The following is an 18,634-nucleotide window of genomic DNA, read 5'->3' as shown; positions in this document are numbered from 1 at the left end:
TCGTAGTTTGTGCAAAAAAGAAAAATAACCCCCATCGGCTTTCAAGATTCGGCGCTGAGCGCAAGACAGGCGTCAACCGCAAGACCGACCCTGTGTCAGTGGAGGGAAGGGTTAGCTGTGGTCCAAAAAATCTGAAGATATCGGATGAGAAATTCTAGACTAACCTCCCTTCCTTCATGGTGACAACGTCGTCGATCAAATCTCGGTCCAGGTTCGGGAACATGCCCGCGAGTGTCCTGTAACGCGTGAGTTATAGATCATATCGCCCATGCCAGACTAAAATAGCTACTTACTCGACAACATCGTTGTGCTCAGCTCGTTGGATGCGGCGAGCTTCCGCTGACTCGGCGCTTGCTTGACGGGCAGCTGCCTCCTGGGCTTCAAAACGGGCAGCAGGGTGTGGCGACATCCCGTCACGGCCTCTCGACTGCTCCTGGTTTCTCCAGGAGTCGGTATCCTGGCGCTGGGACGGGTACGGTGCATTCTCAGATGCCGCAGAGTTCTGCTGCGTATTATAGGGTGATCGTTCTCGAGGATAGCCTGTATCGTCAGAGAATATTCGGCCGATGGTAGTCAGGGGTTTTTGGATGGTTCGCAGTAATCCCGCGACAGGAGTGTTATCTTCTGACACCGGCGAGTAAGGAGGTGAGACGTCTTTATGCCGCGAATTGGAGCTTGTTTCGAGTGAGGGTCTTGATGTGGCTTCTCTTGGATTGCTAGCAGATGGTTTTTCCGGCACGGACGGTGGTTCATCAGGCTCTGGATTCCGCTCCGCTATGGCGGATACGGCTTCCTCTACGTTTCGTTCAAATTCCTCGTCGCTAACAGTCAATGATGTCCTATCTAGGGATTCTATAAACTGTATAGCACCAGACTATCATCTTGTTAGTAAACACTGGATATTATTAAGAGATAAAAACAGAGACATACCAGAGAAGACAAGTAGTATCCGGCCTCTCCGCTTAACTTATCCTGGTTACGAAATCGAAGAATATACTGCACATTGGAGACTAGATGCTCTGGGTTCGCCCTTAGAACAACATATATCAAAAGAGGTATGAACGAATCTGCCGAAGTATCGCTGTTCTTTGCATGGCGTAACAATCCTGCTCCCGTTAGATAGAGGCCATGGCAAAAAAGGTGATAAAGATATGCATACCAAATATGACTTTGCAGCAGTTCAGAATGCATATAACTTTATCTCGTGGCGCCCGGTATCCCTTTATCTTTAATAATTCTGTATCAAGTTAGAATTGCATGCATGATAACGGGTCATACTGTATATCCAGTACCTTGTTGGGCCAAGAGTAGGAACCGACGTCCGTTAGGGCCAACGGGTGGAATGTCAAGATGCTCCTCCCGAACCCAGCTGTATATCCGAACCTTCTGAGCCAAAATCTCATCCCGCTCAACGTCTTCCTGATGTTGCCCACGTCTGCCAGGATTATGCATCCTTTCCATCTCCTTCCTTCTTCCTCTGCTTCTACTCCGCGAAGGGGCAGGCGGAGGAATAGTCGGTGAAAAGGTTTGGGTATAAAGTCTGTTCATGACCAATTTTTCCATACCCTCTTTGGCGTTATCAAACTCAACATCAGATACCCCCTTCCATACCTCACACTGGGCCATCTTGTTGGTTATAAAGGCTAAGAAGTCGCTTATTATCTTAACTTGCTCATGAACCATCCACTGGCGTTTACCAAATTCATTCAAGAATGATCGTAAGAACTTTGCAACCGGGTCAGCTGTTCGGTGTCGCAGCTGTTCTAGAAAGCGATGGAAGTCAAACGGTTGCTCTGCTTCCGGTTCTGGGGGTGGAGGAACTGCTGAAGTTGGAGTCGAAGGTGTGTGGTGACTATCAGGCTTTTCGATGGCCGCCTGTTTCCCTGAGCTGGTCATGGATGGAGACTTTGGTGGTACAGCAGGTGGAGACATAGACTGACGATTGCTGCCTGCACCGGTAAGAGCAGAAATTGTTTGGATATCCGAGGACTCATCATCCTGTCTTGCAGGTTGCTCCAAGCTTGACTTTCGCGGAGGGAAATGTCCCTGGCCGGTCCGAAATTGATCGGCCAGTTCAAGTCTTGGAGACATGATGTCTTCCTGGCGGAGGCTGCTAGTCTCATCTGCAAACTGGCCCATGATCGTCTGTATCTCTGACTGGGAGTCCTCACTTGTCCTCTCCTCACTTTCGGTCTTTGGCTTGTTAGTACTGTCGAGTAGCTCATCTGAGGGAATTTCAGGTAGGTCCTTTTCGGTAGGTGATCGTGGAGCCTGCGGAGTTTTAGGGGTCGGATCGAGATACGGCTCATCTTTCTTGGGAGGCAGAGGTGGCTGGTCCCTTTGTGTTTCCACTTGTAGTAATTGGCTAGGATTTCCACGTTTGGACTGAAGGGTGAGCTGTTGGGGTGGCTGTTCCGAAGATTGTTCGTCCTGCACCTTTGCCGATAAGGATGGTTCGCCTCTATCTAAAGCTTCCGCCGCATCTTCAACGCTCTGAGAGAAGCCCATCTTGTCTCCGGTGCCATTGTTCTCTACAGCATCATCATCCTTCGATATGGCTTCACTGCCCGGTTCCTTAGAAACTGTGCCATTTTGGGGGTCCTCGCTTTCCCCTAGTTTCGTAGACGTCTCCCCAACGACGTCTGACGGGGAGACCTGGATTTCCGGAGGAGACATAAGCTCAACATGAGCTGTGTGAATGGTGTATATATGTATCCGAGGGCTGTTAAATCAGCTGTCTATCATGATCATCGTGGGAATAATCGTATCGTAGGATGGTTTCTGGTTGAAATATTGGCTCTCACACACAAGCACGGCCTGCTCCTGAGTCCACAAAGAGCTTCCCTGTACTTCTATATATCTGAAGTTGTCAAGAACTCCGTATAATTAAACAAGTTCGAGCTCAGAAGTTCCAACTAAAAAAAATTGCCGGATTATCGTTTTGCCGGAACTTCCCAAGAGGGGCATAAAAAAAGAAACATCGAAGGATTTTAACGATTCGACAATGCAGAGGAGATTTCGCCATGTGTGGCATCTTCTTCTCTTTGAGTACTGGGAAACACTGCTATCCGGACCAATTGATAGAGCAGCTTATCCGGAATAGAGGTCCGGATAGCTTTCAGACGCACTGTGTCTGTGTTGATGAGTCTGCCTACCTGACATTCACATCTTCTGTTCTCGCGCTTCGAGGAGAGTCTACACAGACACAGCCGCTGGTAGGCGACAATCAGTCAGTTCTATGTTGGAATGGCGAGGTGTGGAAGCTTGCAGACGGCGCGTTGAAAGGAAATGACACCTACGCGGTCTTTCAGTCGTTTGTTGGCGCGTTGAAGCCGTGTACTGGTGAAGACAGGGAAGATACGTTGAAGAAACTCTGTGTTGCAATTAACAATATCTCAGGCCCGTTTTCTTTTATCTTTTATGATAGCTATTTCCCTCGGGTGATTTACGGGAGAGACTATCTTGGTCGACGCTCATTGCTCCACGGATGGAATAAGAATGGAGACTTTAAGATATCCAGTGTCCGCGACGGTCATACGTCAAACTACTTTGAAGAAGTTGATACCACTGGGATTTATGTCATTGACCTCGCGGGACTATCTAGTCATGACATTGGAAACAATACTGAAGCACCCAAATGCCCTGTCAAGATCTCTATTATCCCATGGTCCCCCGATCCGTCCTCAAGTCTTGTGAGAATACTAATAACCGACCCCTTTAAACCAGATGTAAAATACGATCCACGGCTAACACGATTAGAAACGACCGATCCCTGTCATGAATACATCTACTCCCGAGAACGAGCCTGCACCCCGGCTAGCCATCGATTCGCCCTGTATCAGTATACTACATAGGAAACTACAGGAATCGCTTGAAGTACGGCTGACCACAATACCGGGTATCCTCACATCGCTGGATGCTAAAATTGCAATCCTCTTCTCTGGAGGGCTAGACTGTACTCTGCTTGCAAGATTGGCCCATGATATTCTACCTAAGGGTACACCGATAGACTTACTCAACGTGGCCTTTGAGAATCCTCGAGTAGTAGCGGCAGCTACAAAAAGTATGACGTCCGCTGCTTCAACATCTATATATGATGACTGCCCCGACCGCAAGACAGGTATATCCTCGTATCACGAGTTGAAGAATGTCTGCCCCAACCGCCAGTGGCGGTTCGTCCGCATTAACATTCCATATACTGAGACAGTTGAGCACCGACCGCAGATTAAACACTTAATGTCACCACATAACACAGAGATGGATCTCTCTATCTCCTGTGCTCTTTACTTTGCTGCGAGAGGTAAAGGGGCCTATCATCCTAATGATGAAAACAAAGATGGGATCCACTATACCACACCCGCTCGTGTCCTACTATCAGGTTTAGGTGCCGACGAGATTTTTGCAGGCTACAGTCGTCACTCCATCGCTTTCTCACGACATCATTATCGCGGCTTATTGGACGAAGTCCAGCTTGACGTTGGCAGGTTAGGTAAACGTAACCTGGGTCGTGATGACCGCGTCATTTCTCACTGGGGAAAGGAAGCGCGGTATCCATACTTGGACGAGGGCTTTGTAACATGGGCATTTTCTCGGCCAATATGGGAGAAGTGCGGATTTGGATGTGAGAGAATAGATTCGGATTCGTGGGCAAAAGTGGAGGATGGAAAGAAAGCTCTTCGCCTTGTAGCGTGGAAATTAGGCATGCGAGGTGTAGCTATGGAAAAGAAGAGAGCTATACAATTTGGATCTCGCACAGCAAAGATGGAGAGTGGAAAGAGCAGAGGGACACAGATTCTTGAATGAAGAGCTTGTCACCCTCGCATTTCTCATACATACCCCTGACAGCTATGATGACGCAACAGATACTTCCGACTTCCTCCCTATCTGCTTTTGCATCTCAACCCAACACGTCCTGCCGCCGTCTTCCCACTCAGCCTTCTTTAAAAACACTCCATTCACTCATATTGCTGCACATACCCTTTTTCCATTCACTACTCAAGTGCTCATGACACTCCCTATCTTGATAGCGTGAGGGCATGAACTTGATGGTGGCTGTAAAGGGAAAGGTGCAGTGGTTTGGGTAATATGGATGGGTTTGGAGACTTGGTGGTGAGGCGGAGGGTAGAATGTGCTGGGCTGGACAGAAGATTAAGGGGGAGCTGAGGAAATTAAGGCAAGTCTGAGCTGAATAATAGTCCCCTGATTACTCTCAATAGTTCCTTATTCTGTGTATATATACTCTATGGAAGGCCCACAGAACATAGCTTGCTATTATCCTGGCAATGTGCAAGGCCCGTTGAAAACATCTATCCTTGTCTGATATAGTAGAAACACCTAGTGGGTAATGCCCCTTGGACAATACAACCTTGTCCCATCAGGCTGGAAAATATGGTTGGGGTTTTCGGGTCTACGAAAATGAGATAAAAGTCGATATGTCTATGTGGAAGCCAGAACCGGAAGAGCCAAATAACGAATTCAGATACCTGCCATATAGTATTCACTGGGTAGCAAGCGTCAAGCAAGAGAGACTATTATGTATCGAAGTGGCATGCCAAAATGACGAGGCCGAATACTGATTCCCGCAGAGCATCATTTGGATAGGAGAGGCCAAATGTCTTCATCAAATAAGTTGGTAAATACATTATAATATTTTGAAGTCGCCTTGCTTTCAAGCACTAACTGCAGTAACACAAGCTATTCTCACTCTAATGGTGGCAAACCGCTATAACTATGTTGGCTCCGCCGGTACAACCATAGAACTGGATATCCAACGAAAATGCTTTTACACAAATGCAATGCAAGATACCCTGCAAGGACTTGCCGATACCAACTTTATACCTTGGGGATTAGGCCATGGGATTGACGGAGTGGAAGTGTATTGGGGAGCCAGGGACCCCTGACGCTGGCGGGGCGGACTCGGGCAACTTGCCAAGCCGGGCGGGGGAAAAGAGGGTTGTGGAGGCTGATAGTTAAAATAGACGCGGGTGGTAACTATATCTTCAGCATGCAAGAGGCAGGATGGATGGTTGGGGTTAAGCTTGGGTTTAAGCTCACTATTATAAAGGTTCTAGCAAATCTTGCATTTCTAGGCAGGAGATGATGGCCTAGCATTTTTGGATACTGTGGCGGCCAAGTACGTCTTTGAACATGAAAGTAATGCGAGGACGGAACAGAGTGTACGTGAAGCATACGAAGTGGAGAGACAGGTTAAGGATAGAAGTTTGATTTTGTAAAGGATTCTATCCTATTTATCTAATCAGTGTGCACGCATAATCTAGACCACTGCAAGCCCGAGGGCGAGGGTCAACAGAACGCATCAACTGAAAAAAGAAAGACAGACAGATGGACATCAGCATAAGAATAAAAGAATCAAATGACATTAGGGGCTGGTGTCCATCGAAAAGAATAGAAGTAGAAAGAGGACAAGAGAAGAAAGTAAAAAAGGCCACGAGTCAATCCTAATGCGAAACAAACCAACTTGAGCTGGGGTGAGAAGCCAAAAGAGGAGACATCAGACGGCATGGGAATAAAAATAAGTTGAGAAGAGAAAACATAGCAGTGAGCAGTGATTGGGGCCGAGCAAGCGTTGCAAGAAAAAAACGAGGGGCTGAAACTTTTTTTACAACGCCGTCTGGGCGAGGGTGGTGACCCGACGAGCCTCTATTGATAATAAATTTTTTTTTTTTTGGATGTTGAGATTTGAAGGGTTTGGAGGCTCGTCGGGTAACCAGATCACAAAATAAAACAAAAAAAAGTAACAAAAACCACCAAGTGTGCAAGTGTTGGTTACCCGGCAGGCCTCTGGGTATTAAGAAATTTTTTTTTCTGTTTGGGGGTTGAGAGCTTTAGTTTGGAGGCCCGCCGGGTAACCGTGAACAATAAAAACCATGTAAACAGGGCACATCAATTTCTCATCAACAACTACTCTCCAGTGTGTCCAGCAACGCCTTTCCAGTGTTCGACTTGCTGTCTAGCCTGTTCCAACTCAGTTTCCAACTCTTCAATACGACGCTCAAGCGACTCTTGTAGCTCGACTTTGCGTGCTCTAGACTTTCTGGCTGCCTCCGTATTTCTGGCTCTCTTCACTGCGACAGGGTCGGAAGTATCGACGGTGATTGGTGGCAATGGTTGTCTTTCGCGGGTTCGTTTAGTCACTCCAGACACAGATGAATGACGGTTAGTGCCAGCACGCGTATTGGAGCGTGGTGATGGGGCCGAGAAATTCCGAGAACGAACGGCAGGTGAAGGTGCAGTGGTAACAGAGGTTGGTTCTGGTTGGGTAACTGGTTGAGTGGCTGGTTGAACAGGTGGCTGGGGGGCGACTGTGACCGGAGCCTTGGAAATTTCTTCCGGAGCAGGTGTTGAGTCACCCGGAAAGAGCGAGTCCCAGGCTTCGTGGTCTGGGGGCAAATCATCCACATTTCCGAAAAGCGGCGAGGTGTTGTGGCTGAATGTTCCGGGTGTCCCGAAGGAAGGAGTGCTTAGGTCGGTGAAACTGGTGGAAGATGGGCAAGAGGAATCCAGCAAAAGCTCTTGGGGGGAAACCGTCTGGGGGGTCTCTGGGATGCCAAGGGACTGGGTATTATCCAGGGTCAGCAGGTCACTGCCATTCATGTCAAAGTCGGTGAATTCAAGGAGGCCGACGTCTATATTGAGATTAGCAGTAGTCACAAACAGAGAAGCGGCGACCGACATACCCTCCATCGCGTTTGAATTTTCCATAGTTTGAAGAGGCAGTTGTCGATCAACTTGAGACTGACCAGGCTGACTCGGAAACAGGGGTACTGGGGGACGAGAGGCTTGTACGATCTGACCAGAATGAGGGTCTAGCTGAGGTATAGAAGAGGGTTGTTGAATGTAGCCGTAGGTGTTGGTTGAAGTAAAGTAGGTAGGAACAATGTTCCTCGAATTACGGGCTTGTCTGGCGAGGCTCAGAGACGCTTCCCTGGTTAGCCGACTGTTGGAGGCCGACTGAGAAGGTGAAGGGAAGAGCTGAAAGTCTTGCTGCACAGGGAGGCTGTTCCTGCTCGCGTTGCTGGTATAACTGTATTGCTGATGATTGTTTGAAGCCGAAGGCTGTCTGGACTGGGGTTGGGAAGGCCATGATGGGCGTTGGTTATCCGTGATGAACGACGTAAAGTCGGACTGGGGAATGGTGAAGGAAGTTGAGAACGCGGGGTTTGCACGAGACAAATCAGCAGCTGCGTTCAGAGGTCCTTGAGGAGGCTCTGAAGAGGTTGAAGACGTGGTGGAAGAGTGGGTATAAGCGTGGGAATCCAACGTGGTTGTTGTCTCTGTGACAGAGAGACCGAGCGAGCTAGAGCCTGCGTCTAGAAGTCCATCTTGTAGGCCGATAAGAAGAGAGTCGAGGTCAGAAAGTGCTTGTATGTTTGCGTCTTGGTCCTTTTTGCTCTAGACAAATGATCTGATCACGCTTGTTGAAGTAGTTGTATGAGTGAAAGATGAAGATGAAGGTGAGAGAGAGAGAAGAAGAAGAGGAAGAAGAAGAAGAAAAAGAAGCGAAGTTATAATAAAAAAAAAAAAAAGACGAAAAAGGGCGCAAGTGGCAGTAAATCCCACCGCCTTCCTGATCGAGCGACCCGACTCCTCGCTAAACTCAAAACGGAAGAAAGTGGGTCTCGAGGTGTGAGTCACCGCCTTCTGGTCCCGTGATTGGACAATGGCAGAATTCCCCACCCTGTCTTAGTAAGCAAGAAAGTCGACGCAGCGCGACGAGGAAGCGTCGTAGAGAGACGAGAGGAGATGGAGAAGAGAGCTGAGCAGGAGGCGAAGACAGCGGTGCCAGTATCAGCGAGATGGAGGGAGCGGAAGAGGCCTGGAGTGCGGAGGGATCAGAGCTGAAACCGATAGTTCGTGACTGGCGTGGAGATTTGCGAACCCTGGCAGAAGAAACGAAGATGCGGCTCAACGCCGGTTCAGCCTGAACACGAGCCAGGCAGTCATCCTTCGCCGCCTGCTGTCGTCGCCCTCTGCCGGAAGACTCGGCTGTCGTGCCTGCGACACTCTGGTTGCTGGTTTTATATGAGACCCGGTCCTCGTCTTGACAGAGATGTCGGTGGTCTCTTTTATATATGTGGCCGGGTGGCCACGATGACTCTTTTGCTAGCTTTTCCCAGCTTTCCAGCTTTCGTGCTTCCGCTTTCGGAAGCGCATCTCTGATCATGTGATAGCGTCTTGCCAAGCCTTCACGGGCCGCTTTCGATGACTCAGCGGACCACCCTTATTCAGCTTTTACGTAAGGCGGAACCAGACCCTCCGTTGCTGATAAGATCAAGATAAGATCGCGCTTTGTTCTTGGGAGCTTCGGATGGAGGCCGCGCTTATCCCAGTCAACCCCTCACGGCAACATCTTATACAGACAACATACGGCCCTCTATGACATCTACAGAGTAGATACATATATATATATATTGATTGACTACGTGACCTGACGGGGATATCGACTGTGTCTCGACTGGAGATAGAGTAGAATGTTACCCGTCTCTAGTTGCAGGTTGTAGACACGCGACCATGAACATCGCCTCGCCGCTGCGGAGGGCTCTGGTCAGCTACGCGCACCAAGCTCGTCTCTTCTCCTGCTCGGCCAGATGCCACCAGCAGCAACAAGACGACAGCAAGATCAAGGCGGTGCCGTACTCCTCCCTCACCATCGGCGTGCCACTCGAGTCATACCCGTCAGAACGCCGTGTTTCTCTCACCCCCGCCAATGCTGCTTTGCTGCTGAAGAAAGGGTTTGGACGCGTGCTGGTCGAGCGTGGGGCTGGTGCAGAGTCCCAGTTCACCGATAAGGCGTACACGGAGGCCGGTGCAAACTTGGTCGACCGCCGTGACGCCTGGGCCAGTGATATCGTCCTCAAGGTGCGGGCTCCCAGCGTCAACGGAGAGGTTGGCTTGCTCAAGGATGGGGCCACGGCCATATCTTTCCTCTATCCAGCGCTGAACAAGGAGGTGGTTGAAGCATTGGCTAAGAGGGGAGTCACTTCTTTCGCCATGGACATGATACCTAGGATCTCTCGTGCCCAGGTCTTTGATGCTCTTAGGTGCGACTACGTATTTGAACGGCTTCTTCCCCATAGAGTGACACTGACAAGGGTAGTTCAATGGCAAATATTGCGGGATACAAAGCCATTCTTGAGGCATCTAACCACTTCGGACGGTTTTTACCTGGTCAGGTTACCGCCGCTGGGTGAGTATACTCCCCATATCACTTTTAACATATATCAATGCTGACATTGAATAGCAAGGTCTGTTTCTATGCCTGCCCTTACCACCACAATAGTTAACACAAAGTAGATTCCACCTGGCAAAGTGCTCGTTATCGGAGCTGGTGTTGCTGGTCTCAGTGCAATTTCGGCAGTAAGCCATTACCTCCTCCCAATACTTCTGTCGCTATGTTAACAAGTCAAGGCACGCCGTATGGGCGCCATAGTCCGCGGTTTTGACACTCGCCCTGCCGTCCGTGAACAGGTCCAATCTCTCGGGGCCGAATTCATCGAAGTAGACATCCAAGAAGACGGTTCCGGCGCCGGTGGTTACGCAAAGGAAATGTCCAAGGAATTCATCGAAGCCGAGATGAAGCTCTTCCTCCAGCAGAGCCGTGAGGTAGACATCATCGTTACTACGGCCTTAATACCAGGGAAACCAGCTCCTAAACTGATCACCGAAGAAATGATAATGGCTATGAAACCCGGTTCCGTGGTCGTAGACCTGGCGGCTGAGGCAGGAGGAAACTGTGTCTTGACCAAACCCGGTGAGCTCGTCATGAGCCCCAACGGCGTCACTATCATAGGTTATACCGACCTGCCTTCCCGTCTACCCACGCAGTCCTCTACTCTGTACTCGAACAATATCACTAAGTTCCTGCTCTCCATGGCACCGGTGGAGAAACAGTACGGTATCGACCTAGAAGATGAAGTCGTTCGTGGCTCTATCGTCTCTCATGCTGGATCCATTCTTCCCCCTGCCCCCAGACCTGCCCCGCCCCCACCGCCGGCCGCACCCAAGAAAGATGACGCTGCCATCTCTGCTGATACGGCGAAGATGGAACTTACTCCCTTCCAAAAGGTATCAAGGGAGGTTGCTACCGTTACAGGCGGGATGGGCACAGCCCTCGCCCTGGGTAAATTCACCGGTCCGCTGTTCATGAGTAACGTCTTCACGGCTGGCTTGGCTGGCTTGATTGGATACCGAGTTGTATGGGGTGTCTCCCCGGCCTTACACTCGCCGTTGATGAGTGTCACCAACGCTATTTCAGGTAATCTACTCGCCACCTCAAAATTGCGAACAGTTACTCATTTGTGTATAGGAATGGTGGGTATTGGCGGCCTATTTGTCATGGGCGGCGGTTACTTCCCCGAAACCATACCCCAGGCTTTGGGAGCATTGTCCGTTCTGCTCGCCTTCGTCAACGTATCAGGTGGCTTCGTCATTACCAAACGCATGCTAGATATGTTCAAGCGTATGTTCCTCTCCCCGTGGCACATGCATCCCTTACTAATACTATGCAGGCCCTACCGATCCACCAGAATACCCGTGGCTCTATGCGATTCCTGGCCTGCTTTTCGGAGGTGGGTACCTTGCAGCAGTCAGTACTGGAATGGCTGGTCTCATTCAGGCTGGATACCTTGTCAGCAGTATTTTATGCATCAGTACGTACCATTTTGCCTGATCGTAATATTTCCGGATGTCACTGACCGGATAGGCTCTATCTCCGGCCTTGCGTCCCAGGCCACTGCGCGCGCAGGAAATTCACTGGGCATTCTAGGTGTGTCGTCTGGTATACTTGCCTCGTTGGTTGCCGTGGGCTTCTCCCCTGAAGTTCTTGCCCAGTTCGTCGGGCTGGCTGGTATTGGAGGCTTAGTTGGTTAGTTCTGTCCTCGCCGAATACTATTATTCAACATACCGACCCTGACACAATGTAGGTGCCATGATTGGTCGTCGTATTACTCCTACTGAATTACCTCAAATGGTGGCTGCACTACATTCTGTCGTTGGGCTTGCTGCCGTGCTCACCAGTATTGGAAGTGTCCTTGCCGATATCGACCATGTTTCAACCCTACACCTCGTTACGGCATACTCAGGAGTAGTTATAGGTATGTCATCTGGTTTTAATCTAGTCCTGGTCTCTAGAGGTAAAAAGGATATCTAACTGATCGATTAACAGGAGGAATCACCTTCACCGGCTCTATCGTTGCATTCCTAAAACTTTCAGGCAAAATGGCCTCTAAACCGCTTGCCTTCAAGGGTCGTCATGTTGTAAACTCTTCCCTGCTGGGAACCAACATGGCGCTCATGGGAGGATTTATATCAATGGCTCCCGGTGCGCCACTGGTGGCCGCCGCGTGTTTATCGGCTAGTACTATTCTCAGCTTTGTCAAAGGGTTCACCACCACTGCCGCCATAGGGGGTGCTGATATGCGTATGTTATGCCTTCACCCAAGCCTGCTGATGAAGACCTACTAAATTAATGAACGTAGCTGTCGTGATAACGGTTCTAAATGCCTATTCTGGTTTCGCACTCGTCGCTGAGGGATTCATGCTTAACAACCCACTTCTCACTACCGTTGGATCACTTATTGGCATTAGTGGCTCTATCCTTTCGTATATCATGGTTCGTCCCATATTTACTCTATGGAAAATAATACCAAACTGACCTGTTATCCAGTGTGTTGCAATGAACCGTTCCTTAACCAACGTGCTGTTCGGCGGAATATCCTCCCCCACCCAGGCACAATCAGATCATCAAATCGAAGGAAAGATCACAAAGACCTCCATAGAAGAAACCGCAGATACTCTTGCTAATGCAGAAAGCGTGATTATTGTACGTTTATTATTCCTTTTTTCAAAAGTTACTGGGCCGGTTGCTAATGCCCACAGGTCGTTGGATATGGTATGGCCGTCGCAAAGGCTCAATATGCCATTTCAGAAATCACACGCATGCTCCGCGCAAAGGGCGTCAAAGTACGATTCGCGATCCATCCTGTCGCTGGCCGCATGCCAGGGCAATGTAACGTCTTGCTTGCCGAAGCTGCTGTGCCATATGATAGTAAGCTCTCATTGTAAACAAAAGTCAGACCATTATAAGCAGTAAAGCTAATGGGTTAAAAAAATAGTCGTGCTTGAAATGGATGAGATCAACGACGACTTCAGCGATACTGACGTGACGCTTGTCATTGGCGCGAATGATACGGTCAACCCTATTGCCCTTGAGCCCAACTCTTCTATCGCAGGAATGCCTGTTCTTCACGCCTGGAAGAGCAAGGAAGTCATTGTCATGAAGCGTGGCATGTCTAGTGGATACGGTGAGACATTCAAGCTAACTCCGTTGAATTTTCATTTGTGCTAACGTCTGATGCAGCCGACGTGCCTAATCCGATGTTCTACATGCCTGGCACGAAGATGTTGTTTGGAGACGCAAAAACTTCATGCGATGGTTAGTTATCTGCAAACATCCATATATCTTTAAAAACATATACTAATGCACATTCCAGCTATCCAACATGCTCTCGAAGCACATAAATGAGATATATAAGCAGCCCCGCGTTTTTCTTCCACTCACGTACCCTGTCGAATAGATCAGTTAGATCAAAGACCGAAACAGACAAGAGATTTCTTTCCCTGTTGTAGAATCCCTTGTACCCAATGTTTATCAAAAGGGCCTTTCCCCCTTATTTCAGTTTACGTCTACCGCTATGTTTTGTTGTTTCACACGTTTATCTTTCATACCCCTGAGCCTGTCGCTGAATTTGCTTGGTTGAACGAGTAGCTAGTTTGACTGATTGATCTATCGAGATGTTTCGACCACGACCAAATAAATACACTTTGAGACTTGCATCTTACGCCGTAAGAATTACTATTAATATATGTGAGTATGCCCCGTACATGTACATACGGGCTGTTTCATGACGTATTCAGCCGTTTTACACCATGCATGAGGGGAGTGTATTCGCCAATGAGGGCATGCAGGGCGGTGATAGTGACGGGCAAGACGGCGGGATATGCGGGTGGCATGATCGATGCATGGCGGGGAAGAATACGAACTTTTGGCCTGCAGGGTTGTTTTATCCGTGTCATGCGGGTGTGTCTGCAAGCTTGTTGACCGAGAAAAAAGGAGCGCGGGAAGTTGATATATCATATAACTAACGGTTGGATATAGCCAGGGGTACGGAGATGGTCCGGCGGTGGCCGTTTTTCTACTATGTAATGGGATTCCATGGGATGAAGTTGACGATGTCTGGATTACTATCAATTTGAGCTATTTGAGCAAAGACGACAAGCATATCAAACGACAGGCGGCCCTACGAGCGAACGAACGGGGCTGCCAGGGGATTCCAAGAAGAGCAGAGAAGCATGGTATCATCATCGACAGAGCGTGACAACATGGATATACGAGTCAAAGAGACAAACAGAAAGATTTACAATCTGGAAGCAGAATCGAACAGAAGAAGAATTATGCAAGACTAAAAACGAGTAATTATTTAACAGAAAAAAAAAAAGAATGAGAAACAAGCAGCGCAAAAAACGGTATGATTTGGGTATCGGGGTATCGGGATCGGGTATGGGTATCATTCACGTCCACCTCGCCTTTTTTTTATATTTTTGATTATAAAAAATCTGTTTCCCACAACACGACCATGCATCATCACCGCGTACAAAGGGAGTGACGAGGCAGTAGGAGGCCAGCGGAAAGTTGTAATTTGGATGGATCGAGCCAGTTATTAATTAGACAAGAAAAGCAAAGACATAGGAAACACAAAAAAGGATAGGAAACACACACACACACACACGGAGACATATATTAGAGTGGGGTTTTGAGGGATTGGATCTGATTAATTTTTTGGTTCAAGTCATTGCCATGCTCGTTAGAAGGTTGGCTGGGGTTGAGTAAAGGATTGGGTGATGGCGGGACAGATTGGGGGTATTGGTTGGTGAATTGGCTGTGTTTTTTCTTCTTCAGTTGATATCGTTATGCTGTAGACAAACCAGGACTGTGCAAGTACCGCTGGTCCCACCACTTTTCGATTTCAACGGAGCTCGTCCTGGCGTCTGCTCTTCATGCCGCGGTGGGGACGGGTTGGGAGGCAGCGACAGGAGCGGGCTCAGAGGAAGCGGGAGCCTCGGTGGTCTTGGGCTCTTCGCCATTGACGGCCTCAGTGGTGGCGGCTGGGGCCTCGGTGGAGGGTTCCTCGGCGATGGGCTCAGTCTCGGTGGCCGGCACAACGGCAGGCTCCTTCTCCTTCTTGACGGCCTTGCTGGGCTTGCGGAAGAGCTGGGAGAGGCTACCAGTCTTCTTGGGGGTCTCACCCTCAGAGGTCTCACCCTCGACCTCGGTCTTCTTCTCCTTCTTACCACCTAGGGTGCCGAAGAGGGAGGTGCGGCGCTTCTCCTTGAGGCCAGGGACGACAGCGTCGGCAGCGGCAGTGACGGTTTCATCAGCCTTGTTGACGGTCTCTTCAACCTTCTTCTCGACAGTCTCCGTGACAGACTTTTCAGTCTTTTCGGACTTCTTCATGAAGGAGAGGAACTTGTTGGAAGAGGTTGGGGTGGTGACCTCCTCGGTCTTCTCGGCCTTCTCAGCGGTCTCTTCAGTTGGAGCAGTGACGGTCTCGGGCTTGATTGGCTCAGAGGTGGACGCATCAACAGGGTCACCCAGCTGTGGGGCGGTGCTGGAAACGGCTGGGGTCTCAGCAACGGCCTCCTTCTTGGCCTTCTCCTGGTCTTCCTTGGGGAACTTCTGGAAGAAGTTGCCGAAGATGGATGTACGTTTGGACTTGACAGGAGTCTCAGTCTTCTTCTCTTCAGGCTTTGGCTCTTCAGCGGGAGCTAAGGGCGTGGCAACCATGGTTAGCAGTTGGCTATGTGATGTAAGGTGTCAACAGAACTTACCATCAGTGGCTGGCTCAGCAGCAGCAGAAGTCTCAGCAGCCTCGGTGGCAGCGGGCTCACCGGCCTCATCAGCAGCAGCGACGGGAGCAGGGGCATCCTCGGCATCGTCCTTCTTAGCCTCCTTGTCTTCGGTCTTGTCTTCCTCCTTCTGCTCTTCCTTCTTCTCTTCCTGGTCCTCCTTCTTTCCGAGGAAGTTTCCGAAGATGCTGGCACGCTTGCGGGACTGAGAGCGGCTCTTCTTGTCGTCTTTCTTCTCCTCCTTTGGCTCGACGGCAGACTCGACGGCCTTGGTAGCGTCATCAACCACCTTCTTGGTGGTGCCAGCGACGGCGGCAACGACTGGTACCTTGGCTGAACCTGAAAGTTAGTACTCCATCCGAAAAGGTAAATGAAATTAAGCTCCAACAGCACTGATCGGTTTGACGTACTGAACTTCTCGAGCTCGCTCTTGTAGCCCTCACCACCCACGATCTCCTCCTTGGCGGCCTTTCCTTCGGCAGACTTGGCCTCGATGGCGGCTATCCAGCTGTCACGCTCTTCGGCAGTGGCGGCCTGGAAGGTGTGCTTGTGGCCGTTGAGCTTGAAGACAAACTCGTTGTGGCCGTCCTTGGTGACGTCAGAGATATCGCTCTATTATCTTACGCGTTAGCCCCTCTCCTTCATATCTTTTCCGCCCGTCCGAATTAACCCACCAGGTTGATGATACCAGCGGGGCTGGCCTTGTCCTCAGAACGCTTGGCGAAGAAGAGCAGTCCCTTGCCGGTCTGGCTGGCCCACGCAGCGTTAGGGTGGGCAACACTGAGTTTTTCATTCTGGAAGTAGGAGGTGAGCTGCTTGCTCTCAACGGCCTCCTCGCTGAACCAGAAGTGTCTCTTCACAAAACGGAAGCTCCTAACACGTAGCCTTTTATTAGCTTTTACTCTTCTTCCCCCTTGTGTATGGTTTTTATAACTTACTTGACGAGACCAGGGGCCTTGTATCCGAGCTGGCCGTCGGTGGCTGGGACGACCTCCTTAGCAGCGGTCTCCTCCTTTGGCTCTTCAGCTGCTGGAGTCTCCTCGGCGGCCTTGACGGGCTCCTCAGCAGGTGTTTCTGCAGCTGGCTCAGTGACTACTGGAGCCTCGGTGGTGGTCTCTGGCACGGTGGCTGGAACGACGGCAGGCGTCTCCTCGACTGGCTTCTGGGCTTCAGACATGGTTCTTATGCAGCTTTCTTCCTTGTTGCGAGCTCGTTTATCACGGCGTGAGGTTTGTTGTTTATATGTTGGTTTAGCGGGTGTTATTAAAAGAGCTACAGACGTCCTTTTTCGACGGCGAAAACGGGTATCTCGGGTATCACGAAGAAGCGAAAAAGGAGGTTGAATTAAAATAGTTTAACTGGCGGAGGGTCTGGTAATTATTAGAAGTAAGAAATGAACAAGAAGAAGAAGAAAGGTATCACTTTGGGGGGGGGGTATCAAGACGGTGAAAGATGGGAAGAAGTTGAAGAAGTGCGAGGAGGGAAGAAGAAAAAGGTCAGATTAATATTTCGCGAACAAGGGAAGTTTTTTTTAAGGGGGGGCAAAAATTACCAGCAAGAAAAACAAATAACGAAAAAAAGGGAGCGTAAGGTAAGCGCGATACGGGGATGGTAAGTTACGGCGGGCGGGGACCAGCCCCTTTTCCCTGGTCAGGTCATGACAGTACCGGTAATACGCGTACCCAGGGTGACAGCTTCCACATGACCATGAAGGAGACGCATGTTGCCTCGTTCGGGTTAGCGCGGTCTTGTAACCCGCCTGCGATCAGCGGTATGTAAGTTACGGTTACATGACGGTACAGCGATCTTCTGTCTTATGTAAGACCTCCAACTTACCGCTATAGACACGCCAGATGCGCCATACATCAAGCGGACTCCAACCACCGCAGGCAGATCGATGCAGGTACTCCACGACTGCTCCGTATACTATGTACTATGTACGTATATATCTCGTCGACCACCATCTCGTATCCTCTGCGTGCTTCTGCTCCCAAATCTCTCTTTTCTATTCGAGACAAAAAAACAAAAAAACCCCTGATAGCACGTGACTTCCCCTTTTACCTGGTGGAGACTTTTTTTCTCTTGGCGTAAAGTCACATGTTTTTCCCTTTTTTTATTGTTTCGATTTTTTTTTTTTTTATTTTTTGCTGCTTTTTTTGGCGATTTTAACTCGTTGATTGCATTTTGATGTTGACGAGAACGAGGATGAGAGCGCGCGTTGGTTGACAGGCTGCAGGACGGACAAGTCGAGACGGTGGCAAGCGATTGTCGAAACGTCCAACGGACTCTGTTTACTCCCTTAGTACGCACACGCTATTGACTGGTGGAGCACGGGAAGGTACCATATCATTACTGGTAAACACAGAAGAGAGACCGAAGAAAGATTGAAATTCGTTTCCTGTCTTCATCATCATTAAATTACATAGTACTGCTATCGCGTAATAGTGGAAACACACCGTCATTCGCTCAGTCAATAGCTGGCTCGCTTCTGTCCCCTCACCCCTTTTCTTTTCTTTTTCTTTTGCTTTGCTCCTTGAGACGCTAGGCAAGGGTAGCTGTGGCCTTGTCACCACAGGAGCTTCTTCCAGACAGGCCCCTGCGCCAGGCCACTTGTCAGGTGAGAGAGAAGAGAGAAGGCAAAACCTGCTGGCGAGGTTGACGACTTGTCACGGTAGGCGAACATGCCATCTCTTTTTGCCGGATGGGTCGC

The 18,634-nt window shown here is 49.6% G+C and overlaps 6 protein-coding genes across 6 annotated transcripts; 3 read left to right on the top strand and 3 right to left on the bottom strand.

The window, feature by feature from the left end:
- Positions 1-41: 41 nt before the first annotated feature.
- Positions 42-2,676, bottom strand: MCYG_01467 (vacuolar protein sorting-associated protein 9; the record flags this gene model as incomplete). Its single annotated transcript, XM_002848487.1, has 5 exons — positions 42-90; positions 294-874; positions 931-1,106; positions 1,160-1,226; positions 1,279-2,676. The coding sequence occupies 5 exons, from the start codon at positions 2,674-2,676 to the stop codon at positions 42-44; spliced, it is 2,271 nt and encodes a 756-aa protein (XP_002848533.1).
- A 347-nt stretch (positions 2,677-3,023) lies between these two features.
- MCYG_01466 (asparagine synthetase domain containing 1) lies at positions 3,024-4,803 on the top strand (the record flags this gene model as incomplete). The annotated part of the gene is made up of 2 exons (XM_002848486.1): positions 3,024-3,692; positions 3,760-4,803. 2 exons carry the CDS (start codon positions 3,024-3,026, stop codon positions 4,801-4,803), a joined length of 1,713 nt encoding a protein of 570 aa, XP_002848532.1.
- Positions 4,804-6,921: 2,118 nt separating this feature from the next.
- Positions 6,922-8,104, bottom strand: MCYG_01465 (CPCA; the record flags this gene model as incomplete). Its single annotated transcript, XM_002848485.1, has 3 exons — positions 6,922-7,646; positions 7,698-7,921; positions 8,046-8,104. The coding sequence occupies 3 exons, from the start codon at positions 8,102-8,104 to the stop codon at positions 6,922-6,924; spliced, it is 1,008 nt and encodes a 335-aa protein (XP_002848531.1).
- Positions 8,105-9,531: 1,427 nt separating this feature from the next.
- Positions 9,532-13,543, top strand: MCYG_01464 (NAD(P) transhydrogenase; the record flags this gene model as incomplete). Its single annotated transcript, XM_002848484.1, has 14 exons — positions 9,532-10,061; positions 10,118-10,193; positions 10,315-10,377; positions 10,429-11,479; positions 11,529-11,669; positions 11,723-11,884; positions 11,943-12,113; positions 12,185-12,439; positions 12,498-12,631; positions 12,686-12,841; positions 12,898-13,066; positions 13,134-13,322; positions 13,379-13,453; positions 13,512-13,543. 14 exons carry the CDS (start codon positions 9,532-9,534, stop codon positions 13,541-13,543), a joined length of 3,204 nt encoding a protein of 1,067 aa, XP_002848530.1.
- A 404-nt stretch (positions 13,544-13,947) lies between these two features.
- On the top strand, positions 13,948-14,396 carry MCYG_01463 (uncharacterized protein; the record flags this gene model as incomplete). The annotated part of the gene is made up of 2 exons (XM_002848483.1): positions 13,948-14,075; positions 14,177-14,396. 2 exons carry the CDS (start codon positions 13,948-13,950, stop codon positions 14,394-14,396), a joined length of 348 nt encoding a protein of 115 aa, XP_002848529.1.
- Positions 14,397-15,073: 677 nt separating this feature from the next.
- Positions 15,074-17,101, bottom strand: MCYG_01462 (immunogenic protein; the record flags this gene model as incomplete). The annotated part of the gene is made up of 5 exons (XM_002848482.1): positions 15,074-15,843; positions 15,907-16,257; positions 16,335-16,536; positions 16,599-16,761; positions 16,863-17,101. The coding sequence occupies 5 exons, from the start codon at positions 17,099-17,101 to the stop codon at positions 15,074-15,076; spliced, it is 1,725 nt and encodes a 574-aa protein (XP_002848528.1).
- Between the last annotated feature and the right edge of the window lie 1,533 nt (positions 17,102-18,634).

The sequence above is a fragment of the Microsporum canis genome, genomic scaffold, assembly GCF_000151145.1.
Source record: "Microsporum canis CBS 113480 supercont1.2 genomic scaffold, whole genome shotgun sequence".
In the NCBI taxonomy this organism is placed as follows: domain Eukaryota; kingdom Fungi; phylum Ascomycota; class Eurotiomycetes; order Onygenales; family Arthrodermataceae; genus Microsporum; species Microsporum canis.
This window is presented reverse-complemented; position numbering and strand designations above follow the sequence as displayed.